Source organism: Lupinus angustifolius, chromosome LG04 (assembly GCF_001865875.1).
Source record: "Lupinus angustifolius cultivar Tanjil chromosome LG04, LupAngTanjil_v1.0, whole genome shotgun sequence".
NCBI lineage: Eukaryota > Viridiplantae > Streptophyta > Magnoliopsida > Fabales > Fabaceae > Lupinus > Lupinus angustifolius.
Window position 1 is genome coordinate 25612051 of NC_032012.1, and position 21581 is coordinate 25633631.

Consider the following 21581-nt stretch of genomic DNA (forward strand, 5'->3'; position numbering starts at 1 on the left):
TATTCTTATTTATCTAATATAGTACATTTTCATGTTATATTATTTAAGAAAAAATAATTTAAATATAAGAAATGTAATATATAAATTCAATAAAACATAAATAAGAGAATGTGTAGAAGATTAATAATATATTATTATATAAAACGAAATCAATGAAAATAAGAAATTTATAGTAATTATTAATAAGAGATGTTAAAAATGATAAATTTGTAATATAAAAATTATACCATAGTAGTTATTATTTATTTTGGCTTTATTAATAGGAAGTATAAAAATAGTATAGAAGTATAGATTATTATTATTTACATTCTCCAATAATTCGGACTCAAAAACAGAAAGAAAAAAATAATTCCACTCTTTTTGTTAAACACACTTCAGAATCAGACAAACAAACATAATACCAGAATATTTGGCTCTTTCAGGAACATGTAAATTCCCATTGATATAAAAATAGAATTGTTCCCTTTTTTATTTTCCATTGATATAAAAATTCCACATTGTTATAATCTTGAAGCCACTAATTGGACGTTAATTCATTGGTTTAACTTTATAGCTAACTTTTACTTTCATCTTGTGATGTTCATGCTTCATATATTCACTGGAATTGAACCCTAAATTATTTATTAGCATTGGTTGATCTTTTATACACTTGATTTTTTATGTATTATTACTGAGAAGTGGCTTAGTTTTAAAGACAAATTGCTATAATTCATTTTTAATTATGGCTATGTTTTGTTTCATCTTGTTTAGTTTGTGCATTATTGGGTTTGATTCATTACTGGTTTTGCTTTCTTTCTTGTGAATTGTTGTAGTTACCCTGGAACGGTGGAACCTAATGTGGGTACAACAAACCAAACCCATTTTTGGTGTGGAAAGCTTTTCTAAATCAGTACTAATATCTGGGTGCTTTTGACAAGAACTTGACTCAACTTTAGTGTATTAACTTCAATGTGAAAAATGAAATAGATTTATCTTTTAGTACTAATTGTTCAATTTTTTTTGTTTTGAATTATTGATTCAAATTGTTTAATGAGAAATGAAAAGCAGAGGTTTACTCAGTTTTTCATTCAAAATATTAGGATTGACAAGCATGGAGATGTTGTGAAGGTTTTGTAGTAGATAAAAAGCTTCCTCATTACAAAATTTTGGTTGCTGCTGTGCATAGTTATGCATGCTATATCCATTGCTGTTTTCATTGACTAAATGGGATATGCTATGAGTAGATTAGAGATAGAATCCAATCTATGTGAAGATGGAGATGCCATGGATGAAGATTCTAGTAGTCAAAAAACTAAAAGGCCATTGAAACATGTAGACAATGAAATTGTTCAGATAACAAAGTTAAAGTCAACACCCCATCAACAGCTTGGCCAAGTTGGACCTGGAAGGCCAGAGTTTCCTGTTTTCCCTGTGAAGATGCTAGGTGGTCGGGAATCTAATTACTCAGGCCGGGAGGGTTTTCTTCGGCAGATCGCTGTCATCTCTGGAACAGATATTTGCCTGTAAATGGTCCATGGCTCGTTGATAAAATGGCAAGTCGAGCATATGTGTCTCAGTTTTCAGCTGATGGTTCACTGTTTGTTGCTGGTTTCCAGGTAAGTTGTTTCCAGCTTAAACTTTATGTGCTTGTTAGAGTTTTAGTTCTTATTAAATCACTTTGCAAGGAAGCCACATAAGAATATACGACGTGGACAATGGTTGGAAAATTCAGAAGAACATTCTTGCCAAAAGTTTGAGATGGACAATCACGGATACATCTCTTTCTCGTGATCAACACCATCTTGTGAGATGTTGTGTTTTACCTTTATAATAGCATCACACCAAAATGTTAACATCCTCTTAATCTATTTTTTGCCTTCTATAGGGGTGGTAAAGTATATTGCTATCATTGTTCGGCTTTTTCTTATGGCATCTGCACTCTTCAATTTCAGGTTTATGCTAGCATGTCACCCATTGTACACATTGTAAATATTGGGTCCAGTGAAATGGAGTCCCTAGCAAATGTTACGGTATTCAAAACTAATGCTGCTCTGTTTTTTCCCGCCCGTAATTCAATAAATATTGCAACGGCGTTGATTGCTATAGAATATTATTGGCCAGTAGATATTTAAAAATTGGTTTTGTCAAATCCTCAATATTTGGATAAAAGAAGAAATCCATTAAGATGAACTGAAAGAATTACAAAGATCTAATGCAATTCTTTTCATATTAATGTGTTTCAGTTCTTATAATATGCAGGAAATCCATGACGGTTTGGATTTTTCTTCAGATGATGATGGAGGATACTCTTTTGGAATTTTCTGTGTGAAATTCTCAACGGATGGAAGAGAATTAGTCGCAGGAAGTAGTGGCGATTCTATATATGTATATGATCTTGAGGCAAACAAGCTTTCACTTCGAGTTTTAGCGCATATGGTATTGTTACCTGGCATAAATACTATATTTATTTATCACATGACTTGTGCTTTTATATTTGTTGGTTTATGTTGTGGAATGACTTGAAGTGCTTGGTTTCTTAATTTAGTCCAAGGCTCTACATCCATAGACAATGGATTGTTCGTAACATGGGGGTAGATTTATTTTCCAGGCAATGGTATAGATTGCTGAACACCCTAATTGGAATTTTGACTCACTTTATGTATTGTTAGTCTCATTACATTAATGCCTGTGAAATTCTGTGTATCATAGGTATATTTGAGAAAGGAGTGAAGATATATAAGAAATTTGGAGTATGTGTGTGTATATTTTCCTCTCTCAAGGAGGACTCTTGACTTTAGTCCTATCCTCTGTTTGAGCTTACACACATAAATCAAGCTGACTCGACTATGAAATAAAGAATTACTACTTGTAATGAATTGTTTTCTGCACTGTCTTTGGGCTGATGAGTGCATTGGAGGTCTAATCCCTTCTTTCAGAAGAACCAGACCACTTTGAGTATCCCCCACAACCCTTAAGTTACCAAAAAGAAAAGGAAAGATGTTGAAACAGAAAAATCCCATTGGATTGGGTTTACCTAATTTATTTTTCAATATTTTGAAGAAATTATTTTCTTATCATGTCAAGAATACTAACCAGGAGAGTTTCTAACTTTTGTTTTCATGTTATGTTCCAGTCTGATGTAAACACTGGATGTTTTGCCGATGAAACTAGTCACCTTATTTACTCTGGGAGTGATGATAGTTTCTGCAAGGTATTTTCTACACTATAAGATGGTTTCTTACGTCAAGATATTTTGTTTTTCGCACTCTTTTTTAGTATCATGACTTTGATTTTATATGGAAGTGATGGAACCTACTTCACAGTTAGTCAGTGTCATAGTCATACCTTCAAGTCAAGGTTTAAAAAAAGTTGAACCTGAGAGTTGTTATTAGCTAAGATAAATGCCCGTTTCATCACTTATTACAGAATTCCCATCTCATAACTATAATTGTTCTGTGATTTCCTCCCTGATTTTTAGTGAAGACACATTCTACTGTACATGTATGTTTAGGCCTGGGGTCGGCGTTGCTTAATTGATAAAGGCAAGCCAGCAGGGGTTTTGATGGGACACCTTGAGGGCATTACATTCATTGATACCCGTGGAGATGGACATTATTTCATTTCAAATGGTAAAGATCAAACCATCAAACTTTGGGACATACGCAAAATGTCATCCCATGCTACCTGCTATGTTCTTTTTAGGCTTCCACTAATATCTTGATGTAAATGTCTTTGAATTCTAAACTTGATATGTGTTTCCATTCATTTCAGCAATCCTGGGTACAGGAGTTATGAATGGGACTATAGGTGGATGGATTACCCACCTCAAGCCAAATATTTGAATCACCCTCTTGACCAGTCAGTTTCTACATATAGAGGTCATTCAGTCTTACGCACTCTTATCCGCTGCTATTTCTCCCCAGCTTTTAGGTGAGCACTGAGACGGCCTTGCTCCTAACCATGCAGTTTTTTTAGCATAATTCCGTTTTTATACCGGTTTTGATCAGGAAGATTTTATTCACCCTTGAAGTGTTGCAATTATCAATGTTCTTTTTTTATACTGCTTTAGTTTACCTGATGTTTTCGTTGCATTTACAGCACTGGCCAGAAGTACATCTATACTGGATCACACAATGCATGTGTTTATGTATATGATTTGGTATGTAATTTAGTTACTGCTGCTCTAACTATATCTCCTTGTCTGTACTTGGTACAATTTTATTTAGACACAAGTTAACGAATAGTATAATTATTAGCTGTAACCAATTTTTATAACATAATTTTCATGTTATTAACATGAACAAAACAAGAATTCTCCTGTATTTTTGTTATCTTTGTTCTCTCTCTCTCTCTCTCTGATGCATGTTAGTTTTTTTGTGCTGTTAACAAAAATTGAAGAGGAAATACCAGGTAAGGTGATAGATGTCCTCTCAGCTAACTACGCATTGGCATGCTTTGTCCCAACGAAGGAACTTTGCAGTTAGATTGAGCTTCTGTCAGGATACAGAGCCAATTAGATGCAGTTAGCATAGTTAGTTAGAAGGTTATAAATAAGGGGGAATAAGAGGATAGACTTCATTCAATGTTGTAATCAGTAATAATTGAGCATTTGGCTCTTTATAAAAGGTGAAAACCCTTTGTGAAGGGGAAACCAATGGAGGAGAATTCTTTCTCCTATTATCAGTATTAGATGAAAGTGTTAATTTTTTCAGTAATAAAAGTTCCTCCTTCCCCAAGGGGAAAAAATGAAGTTTATGTTGGCTTTTATTGATGGTAACTTTTGATACTTGAATACAGGTGAGTGGAGATCAAGTTGCAACACTGAAGCACCATAAATCACCTGTGAGAGATTGTAGTTGGCATCCTTCTCAGATTATTCTTGTTAGCTCTTCTTGGGATGAGGATATTGTGAAATGGGGATTTACTGGGAGTGATGCACCAACTTCTTAGACTAAAAAGAGGCTCTTAAAAAGACAATTTTATGATGATTACCTATGATGTCTACTCAAACCAGTTATGAAATGATCTTGAGATCTATGTTGTTAATAAAATTGTATATGTTTTACACAAAAATGTATCATATGAACTACCACAAAATCTTGTATAGAAATAACAAAGTAAATTGAGATTTTAATTATTTGTATGCATGCATGTATGTAGTAAATTAATGTAATACTCATTGTACCAATGCATCAGTATTAGGGAGTCTTGGGAGCACATCACATTTTCTGTCTCAAAGTTTGTACCACTCCATGTACCTTGAGGTCAGAACCTAGACTTATATCTGGTGCCTTTGCTGAAGCATTTACATATACACTTCCAGTCACATTTTACAAAGATCAAGGAAAAATCTAGTTGCTTCTGGGTTCTTGAAAGTTAGCCTTTTAATAGTAACTTGATTATTTTGAATATCTTCACCAATACTCTTATAGCAAGATTATTTGTATCATATTCTTTGATATAATACCTTGATTCCTGGATAGGTCTTCTAATAACTATAGAAGAGTAGGGTGATTATACCTGGTAGCTGCTGCATAAATGCAAATTTATTTCAATAAATTATGAGGGGTTTTTTCAAAATAGAGAAGAAGAAATTTGTCACATTAATGGCGTGAGATACAAAGTAGCTGTTTCTGCAAAAGGACCAACTGATAGCTTAACATGTTGTAAATTTTGGGCCCCTATTGTCTGCTGTATGGTAAGTGATAAATGAACCAAAGATGTTGCACTAGGGCTACAAATGTAAGAGTAAATTAGGTATCAATCACTACAACAACAATCAAACATTTATCTATTACGTGTATATATTGATCGAACGACAATCATAATACTTTATTATAAATTATATTCATTGATGAAACTCTCTCATAAATCATGTTCATTGACAAAATAATGATTGAAATCAAATGCGGAGTAAATTAGGTATCAATCACTACAATGAAGGCAAAATAAGATGGAGGGTTGGGGCCTTCAACTGATAACTGCTGTCCTTTTGTTTTTTTTGGTGGCCATGATCTGCTAACATTTTAAGGCATACTTTGATTGAAGGTAAATTATCAATGCCTGTGGATTGATTCAAAATATTAACAAAATAAAGCGCACCTTAAACTTCACAATGATGGGTATGTGATCATACTTAGCAGTTATATGTATGATTTGTGCTAGAGTAACCAAATGAGTAGGACATTGTATTCACTTTCCATGTACCCCAAAGTAAGTGTAATCAAATCCCTACATAATCTCAGTTTCATCTTTCTTTCTATTTTTATTCCCATTTTCTTTTTTCTAAGATGTTTCATTTACCAATAAGACATATTGATCTAGTAGTATAAGACTTTATTAGATCCTCAGAATAACCAAACAAAGAAGCTGAAAAATTGCAATCATTATGCTCAACACAAGAAAAAACTATTTGACGATACAAAAATATATGAAATTAAGCATCATAATAATGATCAAATTTTTGGCTCATGAATCATATTACATTAGCAATAATAGCACCAAAACTATATATAACTTTATGCCTATTCACAATCTTGTTATTCCACATAACCACGACAAAAAATAATAATAATAATTTTAATATAAAATATTCCCGTTCAGCCGTTACACTGAGCAATAGGCCTAGTAGTGTGGTTCCCAGCATTGAAGGGGCAGGGTGTATCTACGGGCGGGACCATACAGTTATAGTGTAGACACAACGATATTTTTTCTGGAATAACCGCTGTTGGACTTATCTCAATTCCCGTTAAATAATTATGCTGCAAATATAATATCTGAATGCTTGATTCTAATAACTGGTTCACTAAACTACTCGGAACTCGACCGGTGAACCGGTTACTGTTTAAATATAGGTTCTGCACGGTTCCTAGCATTGGTGATATTTCACCTGATAACCGGTTGTAGCTTAGATCAATGGTTGGGATTGAAACTCTATCCTTCGGTTGAACCGGACCGGTGAATCGGTTTCTTTGTAGTTGGAGACTTGTTAAGGGGAATGAGAAGAGCCGAACCGGGATTGGGCCTGTAAATTGGTTCATGCTGAGGTCTAGGTAGTTTAATTGGTCAAGCCGGTTTAGGAGTTGGTCCATTGGGCCTGATAGTTGGTTCGAGGATAAGGATAGGTATTGAAGCGATGAAGGGAGAGAGTTTGGGTTTATTGAACCGGACAGAGCGTTGTGTTTTAGATCGAACCGGGTTAGGGTTTTTGACTTGAACCGGGGGATTGAACCGGAAAGACGGTTGTGACATAGTAAAATGTTGGTTAGCTCCGGTAAGGTTCCGATTGACTGAGGAATGGTTCCGGTGAGTTGATTGTAGCTGAAATCGATGGTTCGAAGGTTGGGTAAATCGCCCAAGCCTGACGGAATTTCGCCGGAGATGAAATTCCGGCTGATTCCGACGAACCTGAGGTTGTTGAGATTAGCTAAAGAATGCGGTAGAGCACCGTAGATTCTTCCCGGAACGGCGGTGAACTCGGCGAGGGCGGAGAGGTTTCCGATGGCAGGGTTGATTCGGCCGGTGAGACCGGGTGAAGCAGCCGTAGGGTCACCGAGGTTGAGAGCAATGACCTTATCGGAATCGCAGAAAACACCGGAGAAGGTGCATGGGTCTGAAGTGAAATCCCAAGAAGAGAAGAAATTGGAACCTGGCATGTCTTCTAGATCCTTCTTAATAGATTGAAGAGATAAGAAATCAAGAGGGTCCAAAATAGCAACTACATTATAATGCATGAAGAAGAAGCATACATAGAAAAATAACAAGAGATAAGAAGCATTGTTTTTGGCACCCATTGGAAAATGGTGAAGTGGGTGCTTTAAAGTTTACTAATTTATATAAAGGGTGGAACAATAAATAAAAAAGGATTAGGCTTGGAAGAGAAGCAAGTGATGAATGTGAATATGAATATGAAGTGAAGGGATTTTGGGTTTTTGTTTTGGTTATGGCTTCTTAGAAAAAACACTTAATTGCAATAGCTACTACTTTTGTTGTACTCTTGGGAACTGCTTCATATCAAACGGTTCTCCGAACCTACTTGGCTTCCATACCTATGGTTCAGATAGACACGTCACAAGGTTCGGTAGGTTTGCTATTTGCTTCGTTTGGACATCACGTGACTAGCCACGCGCTTTTGTCTTACCACAACCAGAAAACAATAGCTGTCGAAATGAGTGAGGTTTTCTTTTCTACTTTTTGGTTATAACAAATGGATGACACGTGTTATTTATCCCATAGTTTATTAATGTTATGTAGTTAACAAAAATATGAAAATGTTATTTTCTCTGTTGAAGACACCAAATGAGCCAAAGGTTTAAAACCCAAAATATTAGTACTAACCAAATAACTAAAAATCTGTCACCAAGAGACAAAAGGTAAGTGTAGATTTTATTTATGTGAGTGATGGCCAGCTAATTTATGCATACAGTTGATATTTCATAATATAAGATGGCATGATAAGAAAACAAAATATTAATTTAGTAAAGTCCATGACACATGAAATAATATAAAGTATGAGACAACAAATATTCTCTTATCTTCAACAATGAAGGCATTCTCACTATCACATCATCACGTGCCTCTTTTTGTGTTCTTTCTGAAAGGTTTTATTTATTTGGAGCACGGGCCAGTCCTATTTACTACTATACAGCAAAGAATATCGTAAATAATAAACGCATGTTTCTTATTTTGCTTCCAATTCTATCCAAAGTTAGAAACATTACAGTTGGAGAGTTGCCAAATCAATATGAAGCGCGTGAGTGGTTGAGATCCACACTTGGACTTCAACTAACTTGTGCATAAATGCATATCATCATCCATTAATCCTCATAAATATACTGTCTTTATCATTCAACTATTTCTTTTCTTTTTCACATTAAAAACTAACAAGGTAATAATATCACAATACACAAAAGATCATAACTTCAAATATTAAGAAGAGTGAAATGCATTTTGAGTCAAAGAAATGCATTCTGCAAAGCTTGTTTGGCAATTCACATTCTACTTTGAACTTTTACCATTTCTGTTTACTTGGTTACAGACTAAAAGTCAACATAACAGAATCAATTCAACTACCATGTGCTCTTCTACTTACATAGGGAAAGTTTGTTTTATTTTCCTAAATTGTTCTCCTCTTCCAATCTTTCTTGTTCATTACTTTTCTTTTGCTAAAAACACTTGAACTGCTCTCAGTAGCTTGGGTCAAAAGCTATTTTTCCAACTGTTAAAAGCAAGCTATATATAATTTCAAGTTTTCAACCCAAAAAAAGAATTCTAATGTAGCCTCTAATTAACCACCCTATTTGATTACGTGAAGTATTAATGTTTCATCTCAAAATCAATTAGTATTGAGAAAAGTAGTCTAACAAATATTTAAATCATTCCCAAGACAATGAGATATTTAAGTTTCTCACAAATATGAAGGGACAATTTTAGGTTGCATTATTGCTAACTAACCTCATAATTAATTATGCATAGTTAAATTAATGATTAAGTAGGAGTTGGTGATAATATGGCAGTATAGCAAATTGCCAAATATTGTGAGTGGCTTAGACAAGTGTGTAAACGTGGCCACTGAAAGAGACTACTTACCTAGAGATGTGAACAAAACACAACTTGACAAAGTATTAATACGAACAGATAAAGTATGCATGCCAATAACATTTAATAAAAGAATAAATATAATAATGGGTAAAAGAATAAATAAGACAAATATTACATTTTTATAAATTGGATAACTTATCTTATGGTATAAGTATACATTGAATAAGGATATATGAAAATTTTAAATTATTTTCATATTTCACTAAGTACCACATCGAGTAGAATACATTGAATAAAGAAAGAAATGTGTTGTTAGGAGTCCCACATTGAGTAAAATAGCAAAATTCAAAAAACTAATTTGGGCTCTCCTCATGTACTTAAGTACCATATTGAATTTGTTATTCAAACCTAACATTGCTGCCCCTTTAAGGGTCAAGGTCCACAACGGCTTAGGACTTAAACACATGAGGAGAGCACAACCCAAAAAACTAATTTATTAAGTGGGAGAACCTCATGGCTTAAGTACCACATTAAGTTTGCTATTCTACTCAATGTGAGACTTCTAACATGTGTCTACCTCAATATTAAACCCAACCGAGTCATAATAAAGACAAAAACAGAAACCATAAAGAAGGATGATAAGTCTGAGTTTGGTCCCCAACAATAGACATAGAAAAACAAACAACCATAATGATGTACTCTATTAAGAGATAAAACCACTCCACTACTCCACTTTATAGAATAGAAATATAGTTGGAGGCAATTCTGAGAGATAAAACTTTCTCTCCCTCAAACTGCACTTGTCGTGTTACAAGTTTTGTGAAGATTGCACCAACCACAACAACCCAAACTACCCACTATTTTGGGTCTTGGTGTGGTGATTGATTACACTATATATTTCTTCCTACTCTATTCATTCCGCATGTGAATTAATAATAATAATGTAGCTTTGTTCTGCAGTCTTTTTCATCCAGACTCTATCTGTATAAGTATAACACTGCCACAATAACTTTCTATTGGTCAACAAATATCTTATTTCATTGTTAATTATAAATTATTGAATATTTAATCTTTAAATCGGTTGATGGATGAAAAAGATTAACACGTTATTATATCACACTTTGTGTTCCGGAATATGGTATGTGAAAGATGGAAATAGGTTTAGGTGACTTCAGAAAAGTTCAAACAAATCTAATTAAACTCATCAAATGTTGTTATGTGTCTTCAAAAAAGAGAAGCAGGCTTGTGGAAGAGAAAAATAGATTTAAGGGTTATCATTGAATTTAAAAAAAATATTGGGCTTCAAATTTAAGAACATGGGTTCGAAAAAATAAGTGTCATTTTAAACCGTTATGAGGTTGATTCAACAGACAACACAAATATCACAACAACTTGTAACATTATGTTTCTAAGTTCTAACAGTATTACTATGAAGTCCTGGTATTGGAACTTTGTTCTTTTTGTCAATCTGTATTTATCAATCAAAAGAATGAAAACTTTGAAGGGAAATCATACATATATAATAATTCATCAAATTACAAAAGGGGATAAACTCAGTTTAGTTGCATTTTCTTTTGAAGATACAAAATTAGATGATATAAATGGACATAAACCTTGTCATTTCATTGAGTGGTACACACCAAACTTTAAACAAGACAATGTTTTTTTGAAAAATAATCATATACATATAGTCATATAGAAACCAGAGTAAGCAAGAAATGCTTATTCATACCAGCACTGTCCGATCATTTAAACTTTTGATAAAATGATCAACCAATAATCCAGGATAAAATTAAAATTTATAAAAAGTTAAATGTTCCAAAAAGCTTCACTTCGTTCTCATTTTCAACGGTCGGTAGTCATGTATAACTTCATTCTAGTCGATTATCGGAATTGTACCACCAGCAGCCTGGATTTGTTGCCGCAGCTGCAATACTCAGCATGAGGAATAATGCAATCAATCACTTTATATTAGGATCCAAACAAGGTGCTAGACACCGTTATCCAAGGAAGGACAAACATTAAGAATGCAGACTCTTTTTAAGGAGAGGAAAAAGAAACAGAAGAGTTTGCTCTTTAACAAGTACTTACCCTTAATAAGGGTTGAAGATTGTTGTTCAGCAGAGAATATTCATATTGCAACTGTTGCAGACATCTCACACACCTGCACCGAAATTTAGCTTAATTAATTGCAAAGCATATATCTCCTAAAATATGAGCGGAGCACACATATGAAAAGGAAAAATAAAAGCATATTCACTTTAACAATCTATATAGTCTCCAAAGTTTTGAACTTTGAAATCACAAGATTAAAAGGAAGAGCCAAACATGTTATGAACTAATCATTCTTCAAAACAGACACGTCAATGAACTGCAATGGCATCCAATACAGTTTAATTATGGAGATGCATAAACATGCAGTATTGAATCATGAAGAAAAACGAAGTTTTCAATCATATCCAATATGAATAAGAAGATTGATTAAAATGTTCTCAGCATTTGGATACTACCATTACTTATTTTTCATATTCTTCAATCTTACGGTCCTAATAAATTAAATTTCCATTATTATTGAACAGCAAGCTCTCTTGTTCCAAATGTAAGCCTACAAAACTGGATTACTCCTTAAGGGTGAAAGATATGGTTGTCTTAGTTTGACTAGCAAAGCCAAAAAAGTAGAAATTCAGAAAAACAGTAAAATCAAAATCATTTTTTAGAACAGTTTTAAATTTTAAACAAGTGGGTCAGTAATTTTCCCTTGTAGTTTTTTTCTCAAACAGACCAGAAATTATATATGTGAAATCCTATTGACTTGGAAAAAAATTTGGACCTATGAATCAATGAATTCATTCAGTAACCAAAGCATTGTAATAAGAAACATTTGAGATGTGGATGTCTGAAGCGTAGTGGATCAAAAATAAAAATTGAATGTTGAAGCAATAGCTGATCAAAAATAAAATTTGAATGTCGAAGCAATAGGCGAATAACATATATGAATGTTGAAGCAATATGTGAATATCTTAATGTGCATGTTCAAAGATTCAACACAGATAAGTAGGACTAAAGGGAAGAGAACATGTTAGACTAACCCTTCCAGGTTCTGAGCTTCACAAAAATCTCTGAAAGTGGCGCAGACATTTTTTATCCTGCCAGCCCCAACACTGTTCAAAAAATAATCAGATACATAATTGTGTTTACTACAGCGTAAATAAGTCGTTTGTCTTTGAAATAGTCGTGTGACCAATGTTCAATCGAAAATTGGTTTACGACAGCTGAGACCAGTCTTCAACCGAAAATCGAATCACGATAGACATGGTAATAGTAAGTTAAAATTCTAGAAACAACTTCGGTTGCATACATCCAGTGCTTTATGTACCTGGCACTGCTTCCCTTGAATTGATGAACATGAGCATCTACTTGTCTGAAATCCACAGGCACTTGTTCTCTGCACAGTTCAACATATATACATACATAAGATTAAAAGTTAATCGATCACATTAGAAAGAGAGATAAAAAAAGAATACATACAAAGCGCGTTTCATGTTATTGAGGAGATTCTCAGAATCCTCAAAGAACATAGTCATAACCTCAATCACAAAATCAGGACTACTATCATCTTGCAATTTCTGAAGCTGGATGAATTGATCATCCAGAAATCCCTACAACAACAACAACAACAGAATCAAAATTCAAAATATAATACTGAATAAAGAGTGAATTATTGAAATAGAAATTTTGGAACCTCTCGAAGCATAACAGCTTGGTGATCGAGGAGCTGTTTCTGCCATTGAATCACATCCATGAGATTTAATTTGGTTGAATCAAAGATATCAGTTAAACACGAAGAATTTGTGTGTATAAATAGCTGCGAGATTGGGTTTTTGCAATTGAATTTAAGAGAGGGTATAAATACTAGTGTATACAAAACAAATAAGTATTAAAGGCTCTTTCTTTTTCTGTTATGTTTCTCTCTATCTTAAGTGTGTGTCTTGTTTGTGAGTAGTGTCTATTTGAATTCTTTCTGAAATATGTTAAGGATGTTGTGTTGAATGAGGAAAGGTACTCACTCAATTTTTTATTTCCAACATTGTTATTACATCGGAGACAATCATGTCTGAGTCGGTAACATCCACATGTACGGGGCTAACTCTCCCAGCAGCAAGTATACTTTTCATCGAAGACTTGAAATCCAGACTTTGCTTAAGGAGAATTAAGCATATATCACTTGAACTAACACTCGTTGATTAGTCAATCAATTTAGCAAAGAACTTTTTATGTATTGATTATATATTAAATAAAAGTTAATTTTACATTTTATTTTGTCCTTATCCCAAAAATAGAATTTCCATTGAATGTTTAAATTTTAAAATGGATTATTTTGTATTTAAATCAGTTTATAAATAAAAAAAAATCATCTACAATATACTTTTTTTGGTACATATGAATACATTTTTTTATTCCGTAATAAAAAAAGAATTGTTCATTTGGATTAGTAGACTTCATTGTCCTGATAACTTATAGTAGATTTAATCTAAGTTTATTTTAAAAATGATATATTATTTTATAAATCTTTTTATATTATAAAAAGATATTACAAAACACCACATTATTATTAATAATTGATTTATAAATAACATATTATTTCAAAAAAATTGTAGAAATATTTTACATACGATTTTCATTCCATCTTCATTTTAGATATTTGCATGCTTTTCTTTTTTAAGAAGAAAAATGGTAAGATGTCGAAATAGTGGTATCAGCTCCATCAACAATATTCATAAGAACGTGTATCTCACAGTCACGTTCTCTTTAGTTGCAACTAGTTGGAAGTTATAATTTTCTCCCTCAAATATAATACACCTTAAAATGAATTAATTTCTTATTGAAAATGGTATGAAATACTTTTGTTAGTACAAAAATAAAAATAGAGAAAGATGATAAGAAAAAGCAAAAGAAAAGTTTTTCACTAACATTAGATTGGAAAGAAATCAAAGAAAAAAAGAAAAAGGAAATGAGATATACTAAAAACTTTTCTTTCTCATATATAGAGAAATCTGAACTTATAGTAAAAAGGCTTGTTTTTTTGTTATTGAACATTTTTCAATTCACTAATATATATTTTTCTTTCATATCACACAATTAAAAATCATTATTTTTTATTATCTTTTTTTTGCTCAATTTTCATTCCACTCAATTTTTCCTCTTAAACCAATATATTGTAAGTCAAATTATAACTTTGTTAGAATAAATAATTTAATTCTAACATTGTTAACCTTTTTAGATTATATTATTTAGATATATGAAAAAATTAAAGTTATATTTATCACTTTGGTTTTTTACACAACCAAGAAAAAAATAATAGTAGGATTCATGCTTTTACGTTTGTATTCCATTATCGAGAAGAAAACTCAATGAATAAAGTAAATCAATACAATAATATAGTTAAACTCATTCTTTTATGTTTCTATCCATGCCATTTTTATTATTAATTATAATTATATTTGTCTCTATTTTCTAGCATACCAAACAGCTAAAAATTCACCAAATTTTCTACTCAACATCTTCTCTTAACTTTTCTTTCCTCAACTTTTATTTCCTTACTTATGAATACACATCCTTCAACTGCAAGTTAACTCATTTTAAATAGAATCCAGCAAAGCAGAGCTCATGCAAAAACATTTTATGCTCCACAGCCCACAGAACAATAACAATCTCACTTTCATTATTTTTCCGCTGAGACTATCAACATTACTATTTGCTTATTTACACTATTTTCCACCTAATCATGACTCATTTTTTAATTTTTTTTAATTAGGAAAAGCAGTAGTTTGACAAAGCAAAAGAAGCAAACCATATAAATAAATCAAGAATTAAAAATGAAGTAAAACATGATAAAATTTAACTGACCTTTTACAAATTCCATTCATTCTTCTTGCCAAATTCAAGAGCTTAAAACAATATGTATTACACAAATTCCATACCCAATCCACAATTAAGATGCAAGATTGATTAAAAAAAATGAGCTTAGGAGGGTGCATGCAAACCCAACATATAGATATTGGACCCCAATGTAAGCAAACCCGTGAATATAATATGATTTCCTATTTACAAAATGTACAAAAGTGAGAGAGAGAGAGGTCACACCATATAGCAACAAATCAGCCTAATCTGTTGCTCTTTTATCATTTCTTATTCACATATTGCTTTTTACACATTCCTAACTGAGACTCCAGCTAGCACAGATGATGAGACACCTTCATTGATGCTGTGATTTGCTCTTTACTCTTAGTCAACATAAAAAAAAGAATGATTTTCATCAGTCCATTGACAATAACTTATAATTTAATGATATATGTGAAACTTTCAATCACACACACAAGGATGCATGGACGGCCCAATGTATGAGGCTACCATCTAATAGGGTTTGAAGATGGTAGATGCACGTAACCTTACCTTCGCAAGCAAAGTTGTTTCAAGGATTTTGAACTCATGACCTCCAGGTCACAAGGCAAACAACCGTTGCGGTGAAACTCACCCATAGAAGATGCAACTGCAACTACAAGCCAGAATTTTTACCTTATTCAGAAAAGGCGAACAAGCCACCAAGTAATTCATCATTCTCCCCATCCTCCTCTGGTTGCTCTATTTCATGGTGGCTACTGCTGCTGTCAACATCATCAGCTACTACTTCAGTTAACACGTTACCTACCTTGTGCCTCGGTGTTTTGCACTGGCTATCCGGAAATGACCGACCATCACCATTTTGCATTACTGGGGTCACTTCTATAGGTTCACTCTTATCTGAAGCATGTTTCAGGTCAAATGTTGAGCCCTCACTGATACCAACATCTTCTGAAGTATCTCCCTTTAAATAAGTTATCTTGCTCCCTTGCAGCAATGGTCTGTTATCAAGACAATAGTCATATTGAGAATCGTCATGTTTCAGGTTCCCAGATAGAGGCAAATTTTCCAGCACAGCCTTGTTTTGCAGCGAAGGTTCAACATTGATTGCCCCCATTCTTTCTAGGTAGATCTCACCAAATACGTGACAAGTAGGAGAAATTTGATCTAGGTCAATCAAATTTTCAATCCTTCTTGATGAACCTAAAGTAAATTACAGACATCAAATCAAAGGGTAGGCTATTAATAAAAGATTTTAAAATTTTTTGCACATGTAAAGCATTCCCTTCAAGGAAAAGCTAAAAAAATGTAAAATGCATTTTCACAAATACATCCTCACTCTTGTATAAATTCTGATGGGTCTTCAATAACTGTTTTTATGTTTGCTCCACGGAAGTTAAAAGTTAGTCTCTTACCTCCATCAGAGCTTTCGGTGGAACTCAGGGATGCTGGCTTTGAGTGACAAATAACTGTCATGTCAGCAGTTTGCCTGTCTTCAGCTTGATAGGGAACCGGAGATGCAAGGTTCAAATATTTTTCCCCAGCATGGTCTCTTAAGTCAAACAACCAAGTAAGCATGTGATGAAATAAAAGACTATAGAGAATCACAGACAAACCGAAAAACAACATAGATGCCATTTCACTGATGATAATACATGCAATTTGCTAGACATGATACCTACCTCGCTCATACACTGAATGCATGCAGGTGCTTAAAAGATAGATGACTACATGTAATCTAGACCAGGTGAAAATTTTGATAATACTGATGTTTATTTTTTTCTGTTTTTCCACAAGGGGTGATTGAGGTGCAGCTAGCAAACATGATTTTTGGTGAGACAATACATGAAATCCATTCATCTATAACATGATACAGTAAGTCAGTTGGGGATGACGCAATATCATGTTTGCAAATGAAAACATATAAACTGCAATCCCATTAAAGTAAGACACAAATTCAACATCAAACAATAGCAAGTGCCCGCAAGGTGACCAGCTAAATGAAGTCAATACTCCCTTCAGACAAAAAATTGGGAAAGTCCAAAGTGTCTAATGATAAAAAAAAACCATTGCATTGTTTCTTTAATATTTGGTGAATCCCATTTTCTTTTTATCATATACCATTGTCACAATAAATATTAATAATCTAAAAGTAGTCTTCATCAGAAAGCATAACATGGATTGACAAAGTAATGACATGCTAGATAGATAGCCGAATCCACCAGGGGTAAAAAAGAAAAACAGACACTACCTGTCATTCCAGCTTGGTCTGATGCTATGAAAATGGTCAAAGACAGGCAGCAACTCCTTCTGTCTTATTTCAACTTTATTAGCAGAGATCTTTTCGATTTCAAACTCTCCACCATCACTAAAACCAGTTCTCATAGAATTTATTGCACAGAAGTAAATCTGTACAAACAAGGAAGCTAATTAACAAGGAACAGTAAAAGTTGTATGCGGAAACCAAAACTACTTAGTAGTTAGCACAATACATGCCTTAGGCTTTTGCCATATTTGCAGCCTTCCAAAATTCACTTGCACCTCTGCATTAGATAGATACCCATGAAATCTCTCTCGGGGCTTCCCTGTAGAATGCTTTACCACTTTTTCCCCAACACCACGACTTATATCCCAAAAATCCAATCCATAGCCATCAGCAGAACATATTTTCTCTTGAACACTATCAATACCATCTTGTCTATCAACAGTATTGCCACAAGGATCCCATTTTTCTGGCCATTCTGACCTTCTGCATACATCCCACCACTGAATAGGTTCTACTTTTACTCTGAACTCATCCTCTTGCATATGCAGGTTTGAAGCTGACTGGGTTCTCGAACCACGTTCACTTGGTTCTGGACCAACAGATGGCAAAAGTTGATGTTGAACTACATGACCTGACGGTGTATATACCATCAGATGCTCTAATGGTTTCACTTTTGAGTTACCAAGCTGCTTTGAATGAGATAAAGAATTATGAAAAACAGCAGCAATAGCACCAGAAGGAACAAAAACTTTTCCTGTGACATTCGAAGTAGAACTATGAACAGTATTAAGCCATCCAAAACTGCTGTATTTTATCCGACTAACCACAGAAAGGACATTAGGTGCTGGAGGAGGCGAAGGATGCTCATAAGAAGTGGAAGATGACGTAAACCACCAAGGTAGAGGAAAAACTGGAAGTAAGGAGGGTTCTTCACCCTGAGAATTAATAATTTTGAAACCAGTATCACCTCCAAAAGGTGACAAAACAAAAAGATGACAAGTCCCCTTGGATGAAACAATTGCAATCCATTGACTGAACTGACTGAAACAAATGTCCTGGATCATCTGTCATATAAGAAAATAAGACGATTAAAAAGGCATAAAAGCAGGCTATAAAAAGAAAATTAAACTTCAAAGCAAATATAATATGCATATTACAACTAAGATATACTAACAGCAGGTGTTATTCCACGATGAAGCCTATAAAGATGCACATGAGAAGAGCTCCAGTCATAGCCTGGAACCCCTGAACCCTTGCGTGTGCATGATGGCATTATCCGAAAGATGTTAATGTTATTCCCATAGACTGATGCAGTGACCAGAAGGGTCCCACTTGGGTCAAAACATAGTGCGGATATAGGACCAGAATGAGCTTTAAATTGTGAGATAATTGCTCTGGAAACAAAATCCTTAACAACTACCTGCAATAAACCATTTGAACTAAGAATAAGTCAGAGATTAATATCCTCTCTCACCTAAAGCGTACATATTTCTAACTTATCAATTAGCTAAGCCATGATGAAACAATACCAACCATTCCTGCATTATCCTTATCAGCTCCTGTAACCCTCCCAACTTTCCAACCCAAATTTGATGGTACTGGAGAATTAGAACCATCAGGAAGTAGCTCATGACAGTATTTGATTATCCCAGCAGCCAAATTTTTACTGGACTCCATTGCATAACGAGCCACCAAACTACCACTGCCTGGAGATGTAGATGGACTAACTCCTGGAGAAGGACTTAGGTTTTGTGGGCTCATGCATCCTACATTTGAGGGCAGTGGACTGTTGGAAGCATATGCTAGCCACCTTGGACCCACAGCCATAGGACCATAACCCACATTAACACCTAATGATCCTTGGACCGCTAACTGAGGAACAGGATTGGTGAGAACACTGAACTTATTCTCAAGAGTTAACGCATCAAAGCAGTATATCTGCCAAAACAAATAATCGAGAAAGTAAATAAACCCATGTATGCATGAGTACATGACACAAATTAGTTAAGACAACTAGATTGGTAGATCCTCTTATGTTTTGTCTAGCAATAATGGTCTACTACTGTAAGTACTCAACAATTTTAAAAGACAACAGAGGTAGCACCGCATACTTGTGTGGCAAGACCGACAGCTACAATCTGTGAACTGCATCTAATCATACACACCGCAGACCGAAATCTCAGAACATGAACATAACTGTGAGACTTCAATGAGTAAAACCGAACAGCTGTAGCAGAGTTGACACTGTTCCCAGACTGATTTTCCACCTTACCATCCCTTCCTAAACCACTCGAATGGGTACCTTTGTGATTAATATTGCCGGTATCATCCCCGGCAACAACCAGCAGTAAAGGATGGGATTTTACGAACCCTTCCTGGCCATCAGAGTGTACAGGAAAAGGCTGCATCTGTAAGAAATAAACAGGACCATCACGCTTTGAAACCAGCTCACTAAAGCTAGAAGCATCATGGACATCGAGAACTTGAAATCCATTGAGATAACCAAGTAAAAGAATGCGTTTAAAGTTAGACTGATGAAGCTCTAGTATATCGAAACCAGCCCAGGTAACCTGCAAACCAAGTAAAAGGAAAAATTATAATTACCTCTTAAAAGTAAAATGATGCTGAAATTTATGGATAAGGCTCCTCCAAAATGATTTACAGTGAAGCAAGCACCCAAATGTTATTAGTAGGTTAAGATTATAATGCATTCTAGATTAAAAGTGAAAAGTGGACTTGCTTACTTTATGACAATATTAGCTTTTTCTGAAATATTCACGGGAGCAAACAAAAAGGGTGTTTGGTTCAGGTTATTTCTAAGGAAAAACAGTTGTGGTTACTCCAAAACCATGATCTGCAGATCATAAAGGTATTTGCCAACAACATTTTTAGGACATTAAGATTATATGATCTGATCATCACATTGTTTTCTAATCTAAACCAAATTAAGATAAAACAGAAAGTGTAATCATACAAAGAAATTTCAAATAACTGCAATTGGTGATGATGGATGAAGTCAAAGCAAGCTTGAAGCTCGAATGAGTTAGTAAATAAAGTTGACATTTTTTTGGTAAAGTCTATAAATAACAACCATATAATTAAGGAAACTATACAAACAAGTATACTACAAATAAAATTTATCTATTAAAAACAAGGTTATCCACTATAATAAATGAAAGTAAGTAAAAGTGTATTACAAATAAATAAACTTTATTACCTGGTCTTTGTGATCATCGGGAGCAGAGGTAATGGAAGCGGCGGAGGAGCGAACGGAGGAGGCGACGGTGGAGACATTGGTGGAAACGGTTTTGATGCATGAAGAGATTATCCTCAACGAACTTGGCAATAAACCGTTGTTTTTACTTTTCCCTTTCTTCATCACTCTATTGATTATTATTCAGTCAACTCCCACCGACACCACTTGCCGGAAAATCAACATTTCCGATCATCGGAAAAAAACACCGTTGAAGCCAAACATAAAGAGTTCGCTTTCGCTTTCTATAACTCTCTCATCCATCGATGTTCAATGTTACACTCAAGTTCTTCGTTTTGTGTATTTTCTTTTTCTTCTCTCTTTCTTTCTTCCCTTTTTCTTTCTCTCTTCTTTTCAATTCCTTAATTTACTTCCCAAATAATTGATTGGATTGGGCTTGTCATTTACTCAACTTGAAATGTAAATACAAATTATAATTATAATATAAATAAGGTTTTTAGTTTAATTGGAATTTTTTTCCTCATTATGACATTATCAGAGTTTGGTCAAATCAGTTCATAACGTTATAAATAAACGGATTTTTTCTATAAATGAAGTTTTAGGAAATGGTATTATCTTGTTTGTTGACTAATTTGTTGTGTATGACTTTTGAGAGATAATTTGTTGTAATAACCAGGATAT

The 21581-nt window shown here is 34.0% G+C and overlaps 3 protein-coding genes and 1 pseudogene across 6 annotated transcripts; 1 reads left to right on the plus strand and 3 right to left on the minus strand.

Moving 5' to 3' along the window:
* LOC109346603 lies at window positions 479-4945 on the plus strand (annotated as a pseudogene).
* On the minus strand, window positions 6429-7814 carry LOC109346605 (probably inactive leucine-rich repeat receptor-like protein kinase IMK2). The gene has a single exon (XM_019586264.1). It carries the CDS (start codon window positions 7770-7772, stop codon window positions 6579-6581), a length of 1194 nt encoding a protein of 397 aa, XP_019441809.1. The 5' UTR covers window positions 7773-7814; the 3' UTR covers window positions 6429-6578.
* On the minus strand, window positions 11165-13498 carry LOC109346608 (histidine-containing phosphotransfer protein 1-like). Its single transcript, XM_019586266.1, has 6 exons — window positions 13262-13498; window positions 13048-13178; window positions 12896-12964; window positions 12609-12680; window positions 11611-11683; window positions 11165-11446 (listed from the first exon to the last, which is right to left on the minus strand). The coding sequence occupies exons 1-6, from the start codon at window positions 13319-13321 to the stop codon at window positions 11396-11398; spliced, it is 456 nt and encodes a 151-aa protein (XP_019441811.1). The 5' UTR covers window positions 13322-13498; the 3' UTR covers window positions 11165-11395.
* Window positions 15408-21311, minus strand: LOC109346601 (autophagy-related protein 18g-like). Of its 4 annotated transcripts, none has more exons than XM_019586260.1 (9): window positions 20904-21311; window positions 19798-20256; window positions 19220-19624; window positions 18861-19106; window positions 17917-18750; window positions 17672-17829; window positions 16836-16972; window positions 16096-16623; window positions 15408-15796 (listed from the first exon to the last, which is right to left on the minus strand). In XM_019586260.1, the coding sequence occupies exons 1-8, from the start codon at window positions 21063-21065 to the stop codon at window positions 16097-16099; spliced, it is 2928 nt and encodes a 975-aa protein (XP_019441805.1). In that variant the 5' UTR covers window positions 21066-21311; the 3' UTR covers window positions 15408-15796; window position 16096. The 4 variants fall into 4 exon arrangements, with proteins under 4 accessions (XP_019441805.1, XP_019441802.1, XP_019441806.1 ...); XM_019586257.1 differs by having other exon boundaries at window positions 15408-15803; XM_019586261.1 differs by having other exon boundaries at window positions 15408-15788; window positions 16093-16623.